Below are 21570 nucleotides of genomic sequence, written 5' to 3' on the forward strand. Positions count from 1 at the left end.
TAAGGTTATTTTAGTGTATATATGTTCCTGTACCAAAAAATAGTATATATATATATATTCAAATTTCTAGGTATTTATTTATTTCATAGTGAGGAATATATGATTTTTTTATAAAAAAAATAGAGACAATATATTAAAGTTGGAGCGAAAAATCAATCAAAATAAATTTGTTTAGTACTCAATTATAGGTTTTTTTATCTTAGAGTAAGTAGAATATTTTGTATGATAAAAAATAATTTCAAAGTATTAAACATAATTTGAATATACTAACAAAACATAATCAAATATATTTTTACATTAATCTTAACCATAACTTTTATATTAGAATGTGTGTTATGGTAAAGAAAAATTATAGAGTACATATAACCAAAAAAATAAAGGGTGTTTATAGATGGGATTAAATTGGTTTTGAGAAGAAAAAAATATATGATTTAATAATTTAAATTTTCTTTATATTCTATTTATTTGATCTAAAATTTTAAATTTGATTCAGTCCAATCTAAAGTGATTTAAATCGGATCAGTTCAATCATACTTTTATTATTTTTTAAGAAAGTATAAATATAAAGTTTTGTGGCTTCTTAAATAACTGTGTAATTATTAAATAAATTTTAATTGTATAAAAAAACTTTTAATTATACAAAAACACTCTTCTCATTTGATAGATTGGGAAAGAAATATCTTAAATAAAAATTGAAAAATTTAATACTTAATAGTAATTTAAGTTTAAAATAAGATAAATACAAATATTTTCAAGTTGAAAGACGTTAGATACACGCATAAAATATTATTATTTATTTTTGTTTAATTAAGGAACAAAATTATTGACACTTGGGAGGAGTCTCTCATTTTTCATTTCTTTTCTTTTTTTCAGTATTCATTTTTTCCTAATTTAGTTTATAATTAAATTTGGAAGTTGAAACTAAGCTCAATCAATCTTGGAATCAAATTATACGAAGCCTGAATATTCCGTAGCAAGTCATTTTCATATAGAAAAATGATTGGATAAGGCACTTGCTATAGCATGCCATGCTTCCTGGTAAGATTGTCGTTTATTGCATCTCCCCCTTTTATGGTTGCCCCCACCGAAACTTTTGTGACGACAATTGCAATGGTAAATGATTGTATACTTATGATGTTCATTCATTTCACTGTGTGAACATTACAATATTCGTTAAGGTAGAAAATTAGAAGGATGTAGTTAGTAATATATATATATATATATATATATATATATATGGTACGTGATTGCATTTTTTATAATATTCATTCATTTCATCGTGTGAGCATTCCTACATTTAATAAGAAAATTGAATAGGAGCACATAACATATTATACTTGTACTATGAAGGGAAAAAAATATTATACTTGTAGTTTTGTAAAATGTGACGTAGATGTAAACCCCACGTTTGTGTTTGTATATAGATTTAGAGAAGTTATTGTTGGAATTTTTTATTTTAATAATTAATGTGGACTAATATTATAAGATAATTATATTAGTTATTTATTATTAGTGAGTTTTATTTTATGTGATTAAATTAAGTGAGTTCGATAGTTAGACAACTAAATTAAATGATATGAATTTAATTGAATAGATGTAAGTGTTGGTCCATTAGGGGATAATGAGAACCCTATTAGGTTAACACATTATAAGAAGATTATGATCTCCAATATATCAAGCCGTCACATATAGTTTCTCTTCTCGCATCTGAAGAGTTACAAAGGTCGAATAAAGAGGTTCTGGTCGAGGAAGAACCATGAAGCCACTGATTATCTAGGGATTCAAATTCTGCTGTGTTTGTTGATCAATCATTATAAATTCAGGTATTCGTAAAATTCTTCCTAATAATCTATCTAATGTAATGTGTTCTTGGTGGTTATTGGTATTTTATAAGGATCTCCTAAAATTTTAACAAGTGGTATCAGAGTTAGGTTTACTATTAGATTATTGAGATTTAAAGTTATTTGATTTCAATTATACCTGGATTGCTTTGGTTATATGAACCCAAGTTTTTTTTGGAACAACACATATTGATTGTTGGTGAATTGGATATTTGATTTAAATTCGGGTGTATTTTGTTTTTTTAACATCGTTATTTGGATTTGTGAACGGCTTCTCTTCATGGCTATTGTTCATAATATATATAAGGAAGTTTTTTGTGGATCCAGCTTTTGTTTTTTTTTATTTGTTAAAAAAAAAAAGAGGGGAAAAGTTATATAAGGGAGTACATAATGAAAATGTCTAACTTGACATCAAAATCGAAAGCACTTAAGATAGAGCTTGGTGAAGAATTGCTCGTGCATTTAGTTTTGATTTCATTTACTGTACACTTTGGGCAATTCAAAGTGAGCTATAACACTCATAAGGACAAATGGTCCATTAATGAGTTTATATCTCATTGTGTGCAAGAGGAAGAGAGGCTATAAAAAGCCACATTTGAAAGTGCTCATTTAAGCTTAACCTCTAAGAATAAAAAAAGGAAAACCAAGGTTGCTCTAAGCAAAAGAAACAAAAGAAAGATGTTTATGGTATTCTAAGTATAAATCAATGATAACATTAAATATAATTTAAGGATATGATATTTACTTGCCGTAATTAATGTTTTATATTTTTTGCTATCATGATTGAAGTTAATTTAGCAGTACCAGATCTTTCCCATCTATTTGCATATCTAGTAATCTTTAATTAAATTGATTGACATGATATATTGTCAAAGCAATCTCTATTGCATAAATTAATTTAATTAGAATTGCATAGATATTAGTATAAAATTATTTATGCGAATTGTGCTCAGCTCAAAGGAAGACACAATTTGACCAAATAAGTTTGTACCTTTGATGATAAATGTATGACAATTATAAGGTATTTTCATGTGAATTATAGCCGGTCCAAAGAAAGATTATGATTTGACAAAATTTATCATCAATAATTGATCATTGCATTGAGAGTACCAATTACAAATTAATTTCTCTGTCCAAAGACTATGAATTAATATTGTTCTGGGTATCTTGTGATGGGTCTGTTTTGTAAAATATTTGCATGTTCTGTTATATATATTTTTATATAACTAAATTATATGTGAAAGTTATGTAATTTTAAGACCTCACATTTATTATATTAAATTATCTTATATTTTTTTGTTAAATTGATTGAAACAACATGTTGCCAAAGTAACATCTGTTGCATAAGTTGATTTGATTGAATTTACATGGATGTTGCATGGAATTATTCATGCGAATTGTGCTTGACCCAAAGGAAGACATAATTTGACATAATACTTACATGTTTGCAATGGTAAACATGTGGCGATTATAAATAAATAGTGTGGTTTTCCATGTGAATAATGAAATGTTCAAAGACAATCATTATTTGACCGGAATAATCATCATATAAGTTTTCCATGTGAGCAATGGAGTGTCCAAAGACAATCTTTGTTTGACAGGACTTATCACCAATGTTTGATCAATGTGTTGAGAGTATCACTTGTGGTTAGTCTTTTTCAATCCAAAGATTGAGGATTAATGATGCACTAGGTATCTTGTTTGGGTCTTGAAATTTACCATAAAGATTATTTGAGCATTGTATATTTATTGTTCTCTCCTTTAATTGTTGTTGTTGTTATTACTATTGGTTTAAATTACTCATATTATTTAAATCCCAAAGTTGCATGTATAAAATTTAGAGTTTGAGAAGAGTCAGTTCAGAGTTCAAGAAATTGCATAATTTTTTTTTTCTAGAGAAGAAACAAGAAAACAAGATAAGAAATTTCCTTTTTGCTTTTGTAGGATGAGACTTATAAAAAAAGGGTTCCATTTACACTATTTAGTGTGTGAAAATAGTAAACTTCTCATTTTTGTTTATTTTAAAGTTAATTTCATTTTGTACCGAAGGATGTTAGTGGATAGATTTTGGTTCTACTACTCACAAAAATATGTCTATAAGATGTTACCTATGAAGTCATCCGCCAAGTGATAATGAAAGATTCTTTTATGTGAACGATGACATAAAGTTATAGTTGAAGCTATGAGAACTTTTATGTTTCTTTAAAAGACTCAATTTCATTTGAATTTGGTTGAGACATATATTGAGCTATTTATTAAACTAAATTCTATTTCTAATTTGGACAAATTCAGTTATTTTTGTTCAATTATAAATAATAAAATTAGTCTCTCCTATGATTCAAAAGTTGCAAATTATGAGTTCTTTTATGGATATTTGAGTGTTTCTATTGCAAACATTTTTTTTGGATGGTATAAAACTTAAAATTAAATGAGAATTTTTTACTTTATAACATAAGCGCTTAAGTGATATCTCTTAATAGAGAATTTAGATGTTTGTGTTATAGAAAATTTTGGATCTTTTATATTGGTTGGACCTTATAATCTATTTTGAGTATATAAAGGAAAAAATAAAAAAATAAAATAAAATTCAGGTACTAAAAGAAATAAAAATGTCTTAGAACTAATACATACATATATTTGTGTTCTATTTCTTATAGATTCATGGAATGAACAAATGTATTTTATTATTTATATAGATGATTTCTTATAAATAAAGTATTTATTTAAGTTTAAACAAACTCATCCAATATGTTACGATAAGAAGAAGAGAAAAATAAAGAAAAATAAAATATGTCAATGTAGTATTAGTAATTAATATTTTTGAGGTGTTTAAATATTATTCTTCTTTAAAAAAAATATGTGGATGAATTTTATAGTACATAAAGAACAGTATTCATATCTCCAATTAAAAGAATAAACGTTACGTTATTGAATTTGAGCCTTTGGGCAATTCATACCCAAGAGTGGCCTGCCGCCGCCCCATTAGACTTAAATGTCAAAATATTAAATTCCATCAATTCCACGTCAAATATTTACGCAATAAAAAATTCTTTAAATTTGATTATTTTTATATTATTTTTGTATAAAATTCCATCAAGTCCACCAGTCTCACCATTTTTTATTTTGTTTATTTGGCATTTTTTAATTTAATATTTTAGTCTTTATGTGTTTATTTTATCAAGTAAATAGACCATTTTGATTCAAAATTTGAAAGAAGGAAATTTTAGTTTAATTCATAAATATATAAAAAAATACTATAAATTCTTTTGTTAAATTTATATGATATGATTAAGATGTAATGTTTAAGAATGTCATAATAAATAGTAAATTTCATAAACTAATTTATTATTATTAAATGGTACATAAAACGTAATTCGTACTATTTTCATATTCAAAATTAAATCAAAATTTATATTTTTCATAATCTAAATTGTATTGATTCTTATTTGGTTCAGGGCCTTTGTTTAGAAGAGTTATATTTATACATAATTTTTGTATATTCTTTGTAAGCAAGAAAAAATAAGATCCTCTGCCAAATGACTTTGATGGTGAAAGCTTGTGCTCCTTACTTGAATCTTTCATACAAAAATAAATTGAGGAACCACACCACTAGTATTGGCGAAACAGATTCTTGGAAACTCTACAATGGACCTCTCATTTCAACAATCTGATTATCTGACAAACCATAACCAGAGTTTTTGTTAAACCAGAAAACAGAGTTCCTAACTGGGAATGTTGTCTCTGAAGATTTTATGCTTTATTCCTTCTACAATGTTCATTCATCCACCCAACATCAAAGACAACTACAACCATTAAAAAAATTGACACAATTCTCAGCAACAACTTAACACAAGGGGTTCTTCTCCCCAATGGCAGCCTCGCTAGCATCGTTTACAGGAAGTTCACATAATCATAGTTTCTAGAACACACGGAACTGGAAAAACAGTCCGAAATACATTTAAATGCATTCCAGAAAATAATTCTGGAGACAACTAAAACAGGAATAAGTAAGAGAATGAAAAACAAGCAATGATACTGGGAAGTGGGAACTTTCTTCGGGAAGATATGAAGTAATGGATAAAGGATAATATCACAACCCAAGCATTAGCGATAACAGCACGTTGGTCCAAAATTAAAGCAACTAAAGAAGTTTAGGTCCACCAACAAAAAAAAAATATTTTTTATTAGTTTTTATAAAACAAAAAGACCTCATATGCTAGCAAGAAATCCACGATGTTGAGAAAAAAAGGCTTATTATATTTCTAATACATTTAAAGTAAAATATTTCTCTTAAGTTTTGTTTTAAGCCTCATTTGCTCACTGGTGGCCGGCCCTGCAGAAGAGAAGGATACTAATGGCACATTCTGTTTGGTTTTGCAATTTTGAGCTATTTGGCATTGTAAGAAATAAGTGATTTTCAGTTTTCGCAGTAAAAAAAAAAAATATAAACAGCAAAAGCCTTAGCTTACCGAGTCAGATTGGGAGGTAAGGGGGGTGGATCATCTTAAGAAACCACACTTGAAGTATTAAGAAAAATTCTTTATGCTTATATATGTATGCTCGAGAACACACACATATGGTCTCATCTCATGAACATATATTAACTAACATTTATTATTATCAACAGCTGAAGTTGATTTCAAAGATCTTATTATGCCCGGCCTGTATGCATGCCTTTGTGTATGACAGAGAGAAATAACACCCCAAGAAGATCAGTAAAAGAATCTCGCAGTTTCTTATTTATAGAATGACAAATACCAATTAACTTTCTCTTCATTTGTTTGTCTCTAAGGCTTTTTCCACACTTAATGCAATTTCAGGACATAAATTAGGTTTGACTTCACGAACCCAATTACCATGGTTATTCTTGAATTCACACCTACATTTCAGATAGTATATAAAGAGATGGATCAAATTAATCCAACTATTGGCAGCCACAATTAACCCACCATAAAATTAAATTAATCTTTGTTGGAAGTCGATCAGGATTTGATATACCAGCTACAGCTCTCAAGATATTGCATGGCATTTCAAAGTGCAGCAAGCTTGAGTGGAACTATACATACCTAACTAAATTGCACTGATATTATTTGAAGTTTCATCAAATTTTCCCCCTGTATCTTTCTTTTTCTACCCTGATATTAACACATCTCTGTTTAAACATAAAAAAACATTATGCTGAAACCTTTTATGAGTTACATGAACTCTTGTAATTATTTAAAAAATATTATACCATGTATCCTTATAAAAAGATTGTGTTATAAATATTAAAAAGCTTGAGAATTGTGTGTACAGTCTCAATAAATCACAAGAATTGACAATATAATTTATTCTATTATTTATCATATTTATATTTTGTTTCCTTTTATCTATTTTCTTCTCCTAGCTAGATGCCAAATTATGGGTGTCCAAAAACCATGTTTTCTAACCTGTCCCATATATATAAAGCATACAATCCCACATATGGTGTAAGTTTTCATTAATGATGTGAATATACATAATCTCCTCTTCACCAGATAAAAAACAGTCGGCAAAAAAAGAACTTAAAAAATGACGAAGCGGAGGAGAAAGTCTAGCATAATGGAACAGCACTCCAATTCTACAATTCTAAATCCAAACTATCATGAGTTAATGATGTTCATTTGACGAGGGACAAGGCACAGCCCATGCATGAATGCATCTCAAATATAGGATTCATCATAGGTGAGTTCAGACTCTGCAGTGGGAGGAGCCTTGCTACCACCCTCGTACCTCTTCTTCCTGTTCCCATGACCCCCTCCGCAAGTAATAGAAAACTCACACCCCATCGCAGTCCCAAAACACGAAAACAACCCACCATCACTACTACCCTTTCTATGCTTCTGACCTTTCCCCTTCGGAATACTATGCACATGCCTCACCTTCTTATTCTCATTATTCTTCCCTAGGTGATCGTACACCGCCGTCAACCCACCACGCTCCTCCGGCCAATCCTGAAATACCAAGTTCCCCGGCTTCCGCGGCGCCGTCATCATCGGCAGCGGATACAACCCCTTCGCTATAGCCGCCGCCACCACCGACGGCGAGGGCCCCACGTCCGAGCAGAGCGACCCGTTCATGTTCATAATCACTCCTTTTTTTGCCATCGGCATCCCAACCTCCGAACCCTGGCAATCATCCCCGCCTTCGTCGTAACCGTTTTCTTTCGAACAGTTATACGCATAATCATTGATGGTTGAGTCATTCTTCTCGCTCTGAGAGCGTTGCAGCGTCAAGAGCTTGCAACTGGAATCATTATTATTAGTTTCATTTTGCTGCAGTTTCGGTTTCTTGGGGTCCATTACGTCCCAATAGCCAACAGCGGAGGCGCTGAGTTCGGAATACATGGGCATGCTTCTCATGGTGGAGTCAACGAGGTTGACTCCGATGTTGAGGATCCCTTGGGGGCGACCGGAGGGGCGACGAACCTGCAAGGCGACGAAGCGGATCTTTGATTTGCGGGTATTGATGGAGCGGGGGAGGAGGTTGGAGGCGAGGACGGTGACGGTGCCGATGAGGATGTCACGAAGCCAGGCGGAGGCGTAGATTTCAATGATGATGAGGGATTCGTCGGAGGTGAGGAAGTCGTCGTCGACGCGGAAGACGAATTTCTCGTTCCAGGTAGGGTTGTTTTGGCCGTTGGGGTCTATTTGGGTGGTTAGCTTGCGCTCCGGGTTAAGCCATGCCACTGCGTAGGCTTTGATGGATTTGGAGACGGGTGCAAGGTCTTGGGCGGATATGATGTTCAGTTCCAGGAGCTGGAAGGGGGAAGCTAGCATAGACATTTTAGTTTGAATTGATGGGGAGGGGGGCTAGCTCGCCCACCACGCTAAACCTCCTCGCTCTCTGCACCAGGGAGATCCAACGTTATGTATTGGAAAGGAATGGGAGCTTTTATATTTGGCCCAGATGCAGGCCATTCTGGCATGACAGAGAAGACAGATAATTGGTTAGGGATATACGGGCTGCGAATAACTCATTATAGAAACAACTTTGCATGTCGTGCGATGGAAATTTATATCTTCTTTTTTGAGAAATGTTTAACAAACATCCTTCAACCACCGTTTCACATCGCTGACCTGCAATAAAAAATATTATTTTATTATTCAATATTTTTTTAAAAAAAAGTAAATAATAGAAGAAAAAAATAAATGAAAAGAGGGAAAAGGGACAAAAGATAAAAAAAAAAAAAATCCAAATTCTCTTCTCCCTATTTTTCATGCTTCTCTCGGCAGTATTTTGTGTCGGTGTATACAAGTGAAACTAGTCGTATTACACAATACAACACAACGCACAACCTCCTCCTCCTTCACTCAGTGTTAGTAACATGCAAATAAGCAATGACGAATGGTGAAGATGTTGTGATTCGAAAAGAATGAGGACAAAAAACTTTGAAAGAAGAACAACATCAGTCCTTATCTCTACCAAGTTTTTGCCAAAATCGCCACCAAGAAGCAAGGCCAATAACCCTGGATGTGCCAATTGATTTAGTCAAATATATTTATAACTATTGGGACTCAAAGTTGACCATATTTATATATGTAATTAATTACATTTGACGCTCAATAACATTAGTAACCATTAATGAATAAGTTAATAATAATTTATGATTGGCATGACCACCTTACTCATAACATGAATACAAATTTCTATCATATCATTCGCCTAAATTTAAAATAAAAGAATTATTATGTATTATACACTAATTAAATCATTTAGGATCATCAATTTTTGTAGTTTGATGTAAAAGAAAATCTAATCAAATGTAACAAATTAAGTTATAAAATAACCTTAACTTTAAGCATAACTAATCTATAAATATAGATTGTGTGATTTCCTTGGTATAGATAAAATTATTCTCTTACATGACGTGACACAAGTTTTGTTCATACAAATTCAACTTTCAGGTATGTAATGAAAAAAAAATCATATTCACATGTAACTTTTGATTAATAATATTAAAATGGTTAAAGTTAATCACAAATGATAAAAGATTAATCATTATTTATGATAGACTTAACCACCTTATTCATAGAATCAATACAAATTTTCATCATATGATGTGTCTAAATGTAAAACAATAGTAAGAGTTAACATGTGCATTATAAACTTATCAAATAATTTAGGATCATCATTTTGTAGTTTCTAATGAAAGTTAAGATGCAAAATGAAATTCAATCGAATATAACCACTTAAAGTTATTATTGTAACCTTGACTTTGTGCATAACTAATCAATAAATGTAGTTTGTATGATTCCCTTAATATAAGTAAAATTATTCCCCTCATATGACCTGACAACGGTTAATTTTAATTTTACTCTAATTTTACCATTCTATGCACACGGTTATCCTCAAAATAACATTCAATTAACTACAAATGTATAATGTGATCACAAATATTCCTAAAAAGTATTAAGACCTTGCACAATAAACAAAAAGATAAATAAACAAGAAAATTCATCCAAGACTAATGCTTCCTTAATTGTTGTTTATAAGTCAACAAATATGGATAACAAGTTTAAGATTAAATTAGTTAATACAATATCTTAACTAAAAAACAATAAACACATTCCAACTACCATAGTTGACACAATCCCCCTACCCTTCTTACCATTCCAACAATTGTTGGGCCATTTTGGTTGCATAAAGCTTAGCAACTTCACTTTCAAGATTCTCAATGCTAATATCAATATCATTATCCTAAAAAAGTAGGTCTTCTTTAACAACACTGCACAAACCTGTAAAATGACAACAATAGGTGGTGAAGAGACAATAACAATGGAAACCTTCAAAAAGAAAAAAGATAGAATAAAAAATCAATCAAACAATAAAATTGAAGGAGTGTGAGATAAGTCTAACTTTGGATAAGTTTTCATTATCTATAAGCTCAATTTTATCCCTAACACCTAAAATTAAATCAAAATATTAGAAGGACTTTAGAAATTTTATATGAAAACATTCATAGGCAAACAAAGATATGCAAGTCACAAAATCAAACAAAGAGTTCCAAATTTGCAAGCAAAACCAATGAAAATCACTAAATCGCACTTAGGGTCTCACCCACAACATCTATTGAAACATGTTTATGTAAGTAGTGAAAGGACAACAATTTATAAATGCAATAAATCTTATGATAACTATCAATTAGAAACAATTAGAATCTTACTTTCCAGCAACAAAGGGAACCCCATTTCTAGAATTTCCGCAGATGTCTCCTTGCAAACCAAGAATAATTTCCACCATTGCTTGAATAATCTTAGCAATTGAGTGTGGGGTAGCTTGTTTGTGTTGCAAAGTAATTCAAAGTGTTAACTCATGCATCTTTAATGGTTAACTTTGTTAGGTATATAGTTAAGTACAATTTTACTGATAAGTGGTTAACACTATTAGTTAAGTAGATTTTGTTATGTGAATTGTGTATAAATACCTCTATGTATCATAGTAAACACAAATTTTGTTATGTGACTCGATATAAGTGACTTGTGTATAAATACCTATATGTAACATAGTAAACACAAATGATTGTGTGATCAATAAGATTTTCTATCATTCCTGTTATTTTCTCTCAAGCATGTGTATGTGTTCTTTTCCTCATCTCCAACATCGTTAAGGGAAGGGGAGAAACAATGGTTCAAGCATAACATTATTTTCTTGAGAATATTCATAATAAAAGCACTATAACTGGATGCGCACCCAATATGGGTTTAGGGTTCCAATGTTCAAATGGGAAAAAATGTAGTATATCATATACTATTACAACTACCCTCAAAGAGTAAGCAAAATCATTATTAAACGATACAAAAAAAACTCAATTGAGAAGAATAATAAGAATCAATAACACACTAAACAACAACAACAACAAGAAGAATGAAAGAAAGACGAAGAAGAAAGAAACACAAACAAAAAAGAAGGAGAAATCAAACCTTCCATCATTCATAATATTAAAAGTAAAACTTGTAGATGTGGAAGTCCGAAATAAATGGAAGAAGAAGGAGAGGAAAAGAAAAAAAGGAGGAAGAAATGACACAACTTATAACACGTTCATAACCTAATTATCTCAAATTTTATTTTATTTTTAATTTCCTTTTTTATTAAATATTAAATGATAAAATATTATATAAAACGGGATGTGTGCTCCTATTGGATGGTCAATGTATCACTGCTTCTTCTTTTTGTCTCTCTTTTTTCTATTTTTTTCTTCATTTCATCAATTTCTCTTTTATCTTATTTTCATATTATTTTATCACTTCCTCTTTTATTAAATAACTTGTGAAATTTAGATTCTCTTTCTATCTTTTTGGTATTTTTTTTATCTCCTATATTTCCAGTTAATTCCACCATACTTCAGAAAAAATTATTGGATAGTCATGAATTATTACTTTTTTATGATCCTTACTAATATCTCTATGACACAAAACAATTAATAATATTTAATCGTGTCTCAAATAGAAAAGAATCTTACTCATAGTGATAGTGATCCAAAATCATCTAACATTTTTTCTTATTTTGGAGTGAACGTGCAATTAGAACAAAATGGGATGTAGTTCACCCATTTTTCTCTTTACATCACCAATTGTCAACTTCATTCATTAATTATTTAGTTTTGACGTGACTCAAGCAGCTAGCAAAAATAAAGTTAAGGATTATAACTTATAAGTAATAATTTAAAGTTAACTTTCACTACCTTCAAACCAAGCAAACCAGTCGTACGTAGGCATATTGCGCGTTAGATAGAATAATTAACTTGTAACACAAGGTTTAAAATGAACTGAGGCAGGGGTGTTTTCGTTTTCCCCATTCTTTGACGTATTGCTAGTTGAAATGTTTGTCAGTTTATTCGGTAGATAGGATTAGGAATGAAAAAAAAACAAACCAAAATCCCAACCCCCAAGCCACCAGAACACCATGCCCAAAAGCAAGTATCAGCTATATATCTAATAAGCGCAACCCATATTTCCAATGTGGTTTCTCCAAATCACTGTCTCAAAACCACCAAATGCTATAGCGTTGCACCGAAAATCACTTCCGAAATGGATGTTTCCCATTCCACAATCCTCATCAGTTTCACTTTCTTGCTATTCCTACCTTCTTCCAAACCAGTTTCCGATTATAGCACATTAGTCTACAAAACCTGTGCAAGCCAAACCTTCAACGACCAATTATTATCTCAAACACTCAACTCTCTGTTCCAACAACTCATCGCACAATCCTCCCAACACAAGTTCTTCAAAACCACGGAAGCCGTTAGCGACGACACAGCCATCTCCGGCCTTTTCCAATGTAGAGATGATATCAGCAAAGAAGATTGTTTCAGCTGCGTAAACTTGCTGCCTCAGATGTCAAACACCTTGTGCAGTGAATCCATATCAGCACGGGTTCAGCTTGACGGTTGCTACATTCACTACGAGACAGAGGAACTTCCCGAACCAGAAACAAAAAGTGAATCTAAAAGTAGAAATTTGATTATTCACAATGAGTGTGGGGAACCGGTTGTGGATTATATCAAGTTTAAAGAGTTGATGGACGAGGCGTTTGTGAATCTGGAAAGTGGGATCCTAAACAGTAATGGGTACTATGCAATGAACTATAAATCAGTGAAATTGATGGCGCAGTGTGAAGGGGATTCAGATATTTGTGACTGTAGCAATTGCGTGAGCGATGCAGTGCAGGTTGCAAAGGAAGAATGCGGAACTCCACTTTCGGCACGAATATATCTTGACAAGTGTTTCATAAGCTACTATAACATTCCTCGCAACTTTGTCCCAGGTAACTACTAAATTGAATCATGAACCAAGTCTTGTATTTGCATTTTTTCATTTCTTTAAAGAAATTATTATATTGAAACAATATTTGAATTTCTTCTTTTTGCCTTATTATTCTATCCCGATAAAATATAATCTAAAAACTAAGAGTCATAGAAAGAAGTAGTATTTAAATAGAATATTTTTGTGGATGCATAAAAAATATAATATTATAATATTTTGGGAGTAATAATTTATAAACACTTTATTATTTTAAACACTCTTTTAATACATTTTATTTCTCTTTCTGTTCTTATCATATCAATAAATTCTATCATATTCATGCTTTTCTCATTCTCTAGGTGTCAAATAATTTTGTGTGATTTTCTTTTTATTTCGACTTAAGGCATAATTATCTTTTAATGCTTTATCAATAGCTTTTGTTATATCTTAAATTTTTACAGTGAATACTTTTTTATTATATTGATGATTTCTTGTTCTGTTGATGTTCTTTTCCAATGTTTGTGTTGGTAACCGAAATTCGAAAAATTCGTTAAAGGTCTTATTGGGTCAAAAAATGGGACAAAACCCATATTATTATTTTTGGTGGCTTTGATAATTATTTAAAAGAATTCATTTAATTAGATATGGAGTCAAAACTGAAGAAGACTTGACGATTAAGTAAAAGCCAAAAATCTAAGAGGACATAGAGATCATGGAGCAAATCACTAAGATGATGAATTCGTCAATTATAGGCAGTTGTATGGATGATTTTTCTGTGAATAAATATGGAGCAACTGTTTATTGCCTTTTTTATCGCATTTACCTTCGACTCAAATTCAAATCGAATTTATTTTTTATCTTTTGCTTTTTTTTTTATCGCATTTACTGTTTATTGCCTTTAAAGTTCATTTTTGTTTATTTTTTTTACACTTTTTTTCCTTCACCTACACCAAACATTTTAGTAATCTAGGAATGAGGATCCGTTACTGAAGAACAAATTTTCCTTTTTAACGTTCATTGTTTGATCTTTACTTTGGAATTTTGTTAAAGTTTATAGTCGATCTTATGGTCGACTGATTTTCACGCGACAATAGTTTGTGACCATTTTTTCTTTTTTTCTTTTTACTTTGTTGGTTGTCATACTAATCCATCTTTAAACTATTCATAGCTTTCTTTGTCCTAATGGTTATTAACAAAACTTGGATACTAGCATAATATTTTAGATATTTTTAGTATTGTTCTATAATTAAATTTTTTTATGTATAAAAAAATAACTGTTATAATAATTACTCATTAATTATGTACGAAATTTATGAATACAGGAGCAAGAAGAAATAACAACACCGAAAAGTTGGCAGCAATAATTGTTGGAGGGGCCGCAACTCTGTTTTTGGGTTTTGCTTTTTTATCACTGCTTAACTCTCGGTTTAGAAAAGACGATTATGAATAGAGTGATTAAAAACTTTGTATCTGAAGTACTTTTTTTTTAATCTATATTACTAATGTTGAAAACATTTCTTAGTTTTCATTTTTTATAGGTTCTTATCTGACTGTGGAATATTTAAATTGACTGAGATTTTGTATTCTAAGGAAAATAGTTATTGCATACATTTCAAGTAGCATTAGATTTTCAGTCAAGAAAAAATTATTATTAATCAAAAAGTTATTGACTCAAGTGATTCTACATTTGAGTCCTTTAATTAAGGTTTAAAATTCAATTTTCGATTTGGGCATTACACCTCTTGATTAAGCAAATAAAAGTCAAGGAAAAATTTGATTGAGTTAATAAATTTTTAATATAAATATGTCTATTTTTTTCGATAACAGTTTATTCCATTTGTTAAAAAAATAATATATTTTGAGAGACATTGTTAACATATTATTTACTCTCTTTGTTATTTTTAAATTGTCGGATGGTAAAAAAAGTATTTCTATTTTTATGTCGTTTCCAAAACTTTAAGATAATATCAATTATTCTTTTGTCAATTGTATCCTTATTTTTTTACCTAATTTTTTAATTAATTCACACATGTATTTTTTGTGGAATAGAACTAAAAATTTCATAACTATTTTATTAAGATCAAGAAATTTGATTGTATTGTTTAATTTTTACATAAAATCTTAAAAGATAGATAAAATTAAATGAAGGAAATAACATTTTTTTAACACATGTAAAAAAACACATATTTTTTATTAGTTAAAATTTATTTAAAAATTATAAAAATTGAGAGATGAATTAAATAAAGAGCAAGATTCATCAAAAGAATTGTACAATATTTTCTATAATTTCAACTATAATAGGGATAAAGAGTGTATTTAAAAGAGTATATTGAATTAATTTGGGCCTTGAGATGTTGGTGGGTCCTTTAGCCTCCTTTTTCTTGAGAATCCCGTCCAATAACAACGGAAAAACGTTGAAAGTCGCAGTCAATCTATAACAGAAAGCTCAAACTGTAAATTACATCCAATAAAAATGTTACACGTCACCCGGTACACGCGCTGGATAAATCCCTCACCCAACAAACCCGACCCAACAGACTCGGCGACTCTTCGGCTTCCGCTTCATATAACAGCGCAGTCACGCATTGTATTTTCCTAACATTCTCTTGGCAAACCAAACGCACACTCTCAGTCTCTGTTCTGAGGGTTTCTGAGTTTGGACTCTGCGTATTGCTTTCATGAACAAAACGCGTTTCCTTTTTTCGTTAGGTAACTTGTTGTGCAAGTTCCACCATAGCTTAGCACCTTCTTCGAAGCTTCCAGAGAAAATCATGTAACATTACTGAAGATTCTCCTTCACCATATAGCTCCATCGTCTGATTTTGTAAGTAAAACCTCTTTCGTTTTCTTTTTGTTGCTGTTTCTATTATTATGCTTCCTTAGCTATTTTGATTATTCAATCAATATTGTGTTTAAGGTTGAACGTGATAATGCGAGCCAAGGCTGAACATGTCATCTCAAATCGAGAGTGATATATATGATTCATAAAATAATAAGTGAAATATTGTAAAAAAAAAAAATTGAATTAAAAATTACTTTGTGGGAGAATCAGTGCGTGAAGTTAAAAAAGGAATTTATCCGTGGTTTGAACTGACCACGAAAAAAGCTTCTTCCTTTCCTCGTGAAATCCCGATACTGGTGGTTTGAGCCTAATTGGAAATGTATCCTCTCCATTTCCTTTTTTTCTCTCTATTATTTTGGGAAAAAAAACATAGGAATGATACACATTTTATAGAGAGTGACATTTATTATTTTTAAAATCTTGGTAGTAAAAGTAATGGGGGAGAAAAGGAAATGGAGAGGATTTTTTTCAATCAAATTCATTTGTCCATTTTTGTACAATTATTTTGGTTACTACTTACTAGTTGTATGCATTGTGCGGGTTTTTTTTGGTTTCTTTTGAGGATAAAAATGTTGCTGCAGACATTGGAATTTACGGTTTAGTAGGAAATTTTGGTTACAAAGGAGGTGAACCTCCTCGATGGAGAGAGATACACTGCTGTGAAAACTTAATGGGTCGGGTCCGATAATACAAAAAGAAGTAGGGTTTTATTTTCAGCTGCTGGCTGGATATTCTTTGGAAGGTTGCTGGCTACGACTTGCCCTAACATTAAATTGGGACAAGTCCTCTTGCCCTAAAATTTTATTTTACAAAACATAAATGTAGGGAAAACAGTTTGCAAAGGATTTAATGCCAAGATCAATTATACTGTATCTATACTTGATATTTATTTATAAAGGGAGTTTATCTCAGTTGGTTGAGTGGATGCATGTGTTATTATAAATTTCCTTGACGCTGTCTTTGATTCTCACGAATAAAAAAAATACTGGATATTTGGGCATGGCAGCCATGTAGGAGAAAAATGCTTCCTATGTTCTCTGACTGTTGCTATTTCTATTTCCTATGCATTTTATTATATTAACATTTAATCATCATAAAGCAAAATTTATCATTAAAATATTGGACTCACTGGAATAAAAACTTTAATTTGCTTTATGAGTAATATCATATATATGGAATATTGAGGAAGATGTCGCCTGGATCTTGCGTTAGTCCCTAATTCTTGTTCATTGATGTTTCCCTCTATTTTTATGCTTGTAGAGTTCCCTTCAAGTGTAATGGTTATATACCTATATTTGCGTTATTTTTTTCTAAGATAACTTTCTACTCGATGCATTGAACTTCTCTAAGGTGTTGTACTGTGATTCTATTTTGTTATATGCAGGGAAAAAGGTTAATTGCGTGGGCATATAAAGTTCAATTTGATTGCGAGTTTTGGTAAAAGGCCGTTTGGAGGGGCACAAAGTCTTGGCATTCAATTGGCTTCTACATTAGTGTTCAATTGCAAGACAATTACTTTTGGAATATCATGGCTCCTCATCCAAGAGTCATCAAGGCTTATAATGCTATGAGGTCCTTGGGAATTTCTGATGAAGAGGTGAAACCGGTGTTGAAAAATTTGTTACAATTGTATGATAGAAACTGGGAACTTATTGAAGAAGACAACTATCGTACTCTTATAGATGCATACTTTGAGTTAAAGGAAGATAAGGTTTGTCCATCTTGTGCTTATTTATATATTTAAACATTGATTTGATCAATTGTCCTTTAAATTGTAAGTTTTTTATTTGTTGTTCTGTTATTTCTTATGTGCTTATCTTCCTATAGGGTAGATGAGAATTTACATGTGAAGTGAGTGTGTTACTGATATTGTGTTATCAGTATTTGTGATTGGTTCATTTGAATGTACATTGATCAGCTTCTTTGGATTTGATTTTTGTTTCTATTTGTGTATATTTTGGTGAAACCTTGTAATATTTTTTATAATAGCAAACAGAAGGTAAGAGAAAGGCTCCAATCAGTTATCTTGATGGGAGAAAGCCAAAACATAAACTGCACTTGGTAGATGGAGATATCCAAGCTTCAGCAACTGACAACTCAAGTGAAGGGTTGTCTATAGAAGACACGGAAATACCTCCCAACGTTTTTAAACAGAAAATCATTAAACCTTCTCAAACCTCCATTGGACATATGGAGCCCACAACCAGTTCACAAGCATTGCAAACAGTGTCGAGTAAGGTAGACGGGATCTCAACTTTACCTTGCATGGCTGCTAGAGATAGAAAATTGCATCGTGGGAAGGCATCAGCTGCAGGGCATTGTGAAGATCCAATTGTTGAAACAAGCAATCCTCGTATCCAGAGGGAAAATATATCAAGTGATCATCATCAGAAGGAGCTGATGACACCAAGAACTGAGAAACTTAAGTTGCATCTTGGACCTGTTTCAACGAGTTACAATGGTAATTAAAAAAGCCTTTCTAATTACAGCCCGCCCCCCTATTTTGTATTTGTTTGTTTTTGCATCAATCATGAATTCATGATCTACCTTCTTTCAATTTGATTCCTAAAAGGTCTCCCTTCTTTCTTTTATTTTTCCTCTGTATAAAAGGTAAGAGTGGAGATCCTGAAAACTATTGATTTGTATTATCAATGCTTCTCATATTTGTCTGAAAAAGGAGCTGTTATAGATGTCTTGTACACCATAACTAGATTATATCTACCAATTTACAATTGCCTCTTTATTTTCTTCACATTTGCTCCACTGCGTCAGAAAAGCATATGCTGCTCTACACTTGAACATTGGTTTAGAGGTTTTTTGATATATAACTGCTGTTTAGTGAATTTCTTGCCGATATTCTATAGTCTCATCTAATGCTTCAAATGGAAATTGTCGTGCCAAATCTCTATCAGCTCTGTATCAGAATGTGCACAAGGAAGATGCTACCTCAGCATGCAATAATAGCAAAAGAACTCAGAAGGGTAATATTGACATTGCCTCTTCACCTTTGGGAGAAATTAAAATTTCTTTAAACTGTGAAGTTGCTTTGGGACAACCAAACTTCCGTATTCCTGATTTAGATGCTGTCATGAAATCCATTGAGGAGAAATACCTGAAGGCTCACATGATAGTCGAGCCTCAATCATCTATGGTGAAGCTATTAGATGATTTATGTGGAAGTTACTTGAAGCTGGGCTTGAGTTTAAGTCCAAACGGGTCAACTTCCAAGTTTGCTAATTCACGCAATGTGACATGTCTGCCACTGCAAACTGTTACTGAAGATGACAAGAATTCCTTTCACTTTCTTGATGACATAACAAAAGGTTCAGAGAATGTTAAAATATCATTGTTAGATGAAACTGGAAGTGAGGACGTGCCACAGTTTAATTACATACCCTATAATGTAATATATCAAGATGCTAACGTAAATATTTCACTTGCTCGTATTGCGGATGAGGGTTGCTGTGCTGATTGTGCTGGCGACTGTCTTTCCTTATCACTTCCTTGTGCATGTTCTCAAGAAACAGGTGGAGAGTTTGCTTACACTCCACGAGGCTTGTTGAAAGATGATTTTTTAAAAGCTTGCATGTCTATGAAATTGGAACCTCTAGATCATCATTTTGTGTATTGCCAAGAATGTCCATTGGAGAGGTCTAGGAATGACATCGTTCCCGAACCATGCAAGGGACATCTGGTTAGGAAGTTTATCAAGGAATGCTGGAGGAAATGTGGTTGTGACATGCAGTGTGGAAATCGGGTAGTGCAACGGGGTTTAAGATGTAAATTGCAGGTAAAGTATTATATGGACAATCTTTCAATTTATTTTATTGTGTCTATTATATGTAGTTATGATTAGTGAAAATTGCAATATGTTTACCGATGCAAGTCAACGTCTTTATTAACATTTGTTTTTTTTATAGGTAGCTGTAGCAGCCATTGTTGTTGCTACATTTCTTGTATTTGATATATGACAAGTCTTGTTGTTTATTCTTCAGGTGTTTTTGACTCAAGAAGGAAAGGGATGGGGCGTCAGAACACTAGAAGATTTGCCTAAGGGATGTTTTGTATGTGAATATGCAGGGGAAATATTAACCAATACAGAATTATATGAAAGGATTATGCAGAAAAGCGGCAATGACAGACATACATATCCTGTAACCCTTGATGCAGATTGGGGCTCGGAAGGGGTGTTAAAGGATGAGGAGGCACTATGCTTAGATGCAACGTATAATGGAAATGTTGCAAGGTTTATCAATCATAGGTGCTGTTTCAAAATTCAGCAACCATATTTTTTATGCACGATGTAACCGAGCCAGCCCAATTACTATTTGGCTGAAATTGTCAGTTCCGGCCAAAATTTGGGCTAGTCCAATTACCATGGACTAGGCTGATTTAAGACATGTAAAAGTTTGTCAATAGACATGATTTACCATAAAGCATTATGGTGGTATTTCTTTTTCTAATCAGTATAAAATATTTACTGATTTTATTGATAATTAATGTCAAACTCAATACACAATGAAAGAGACTATGATCGGAGAACTACAGAATTGTTTTTATGTGTTTGTCAGTGTGCTGGATTTTTGTTGTTCCATACTTCCATCTATGTCAATTGTCAATGGCCATCATGGAACAACATTTTTTTTTCTGTTTTCTTTTTATTTTGTCGTCATACAAGAGTACCCCCGAGTTCATGACTTGTATCATATTTTATTTTCCGTCCTTTTCATCTATTGATTTCTAGTATGGTTTCTGTGTTTCTTGTTTCCAGATGCTCGGACGCAAATCTGATAGACATTCCAGTTGAAGTAGAGACGCCTGATCGTCACTATTATCATGTATAAACGTGTTAGATTCTACATTCATTTTATTATTGTTGGAAAACAATGAAAATTAACTTTTGGTCATATATTTATTGTTTGTTTCGATCCTTATTTGCAGCTTGCTCTATTCACAAACAGAAACGTGAATGCATACGAGGAATTTACATGGGTAAGCAGACTGAAACAATTGAACACACTTTTCTTAAATATTTTAGGCTTAAATATGTGAAATTGTCTGGTAAATGACAATTTTATTTTGGATCTCTAATATATTTTTAGATTTTTTTGTTGTTGAGTGCCTA

General features: G+C 31.7%; 3 protein-coding genes across 3 annotated transcripts; 2 read left to right on the forward strand and 1 right to left on the reverse strand.

Annotated features, from left to right (window-relative positions):
• Positions 1-7256: 7256 nt before the first annotated feature.
• On the reverse strand, positions 7257-9312 carry LOC100795448 (uncharacterized). Its single transcript, XM_003535327.5, has one exon. It carries the CDS (start codon positions 8642-8644, stop codon positions 7523-7525), a length of 1122 nt encoding a protein of 373 aa, XP_003535375.1. The 5' UTR covers positions 8645-9312; the 3' UTR covers positions 7257-7522.
• A 3430-nt stretch (positions 9313-12742) lies between these two features.
• Positions 12743-15186, forward strand: LOC100795973 (plasmodesmata-located protein 2). The gene is made up of 2 exons (XM_003535328.4): positions 12743-13625; positions 14926-15186. Exons 1-2 carry the CDS (start codon positions 12890-12892, stop codon positions 15051-15053), a joined length of 864 nt encoding a protein of 287 aa, XP_003535376.3. The 5' UTR covers positions 12743-12889; the 3' UTR covers positions 15054-15186.
• Positions 15187-19260: 4074 nt separating this feature from the next.
• On the forward strand, positions 19261-21274 carry LOC100796495 (histone-lysine N-methyltransferase SUVR4). The gene is made up of 2 exons (XM_041005767.1): positions 19261-20235; positions 20441-21274. The coding sequence occupies exons 1-2, from the start codon at positions 19534-19536 to the stop codon at positions 20750-20752; spliced, it is 1014 nt and encodes a 337-aa protein (XP_040861701.1). The 5' UTR covers positions 19261-19533; the 3' UTR covers positions 20753-21274.
• The last annotated feature ends 296 nt before the right edge of the window (positions 21275-21570 follow it).

Source organism: Glycine max, chromosome 10, assembly GCF_000004515.6.
Source record: "Glycine max cultivar Williams 82 chromosome 10, Glycine_max_v4.0, whole genome shotgun sequence".
NCBI classification, from domain to species: domain Eukaryota; kingdom Viridiplantae; phylum Streptophyta; class Magnoliopsida; order Fabales; family Fabaceae; genus Glycine; species Glycine max.

What these genes read in the sequence shown, in the direction of transcription:
- LOC100795448 (XM_003535327.5), bottom strand. Translation starts at nt 8,644, where the DNA reads ATGTCTATGCTAGCTTCCCCCTTCCAGCTCCTGGAACTGAACATCATA.
- LOC100795973 (XM_003535328.4), top strand. Translation starts at nt 12,890, where the DNA reads ATGGATGTTTCCCATTCCACAATCCTCATCAGTTTCACTTTCTTGCTA. An exon ending in TCCTCGCAACTTTGTCCCAG is followed by an intron (nt 13,626 to 14,925) that starts GTAACTACTAAA and finishes TTATGAATACAG; the next exon opens with GAGCAAGAAGAAATAACAAC.
- LOC100796495 (XM_041005767.1), top strand. Translation starts at nt 19,534, where the DNA reads ATGAAATCCATTGAGGAGAAATACCTGAAGGCTCACATGATAGTCGAG. An exon ending in GTTTAAGATGTAAATTGCAG is followed by an intron (nt 20,236 to 20,440) that starts GTAAAGTATTAT and finishes TTTATTCTTCAG; the next exon opens with GTGTTTTTGACTCAAGAAGG.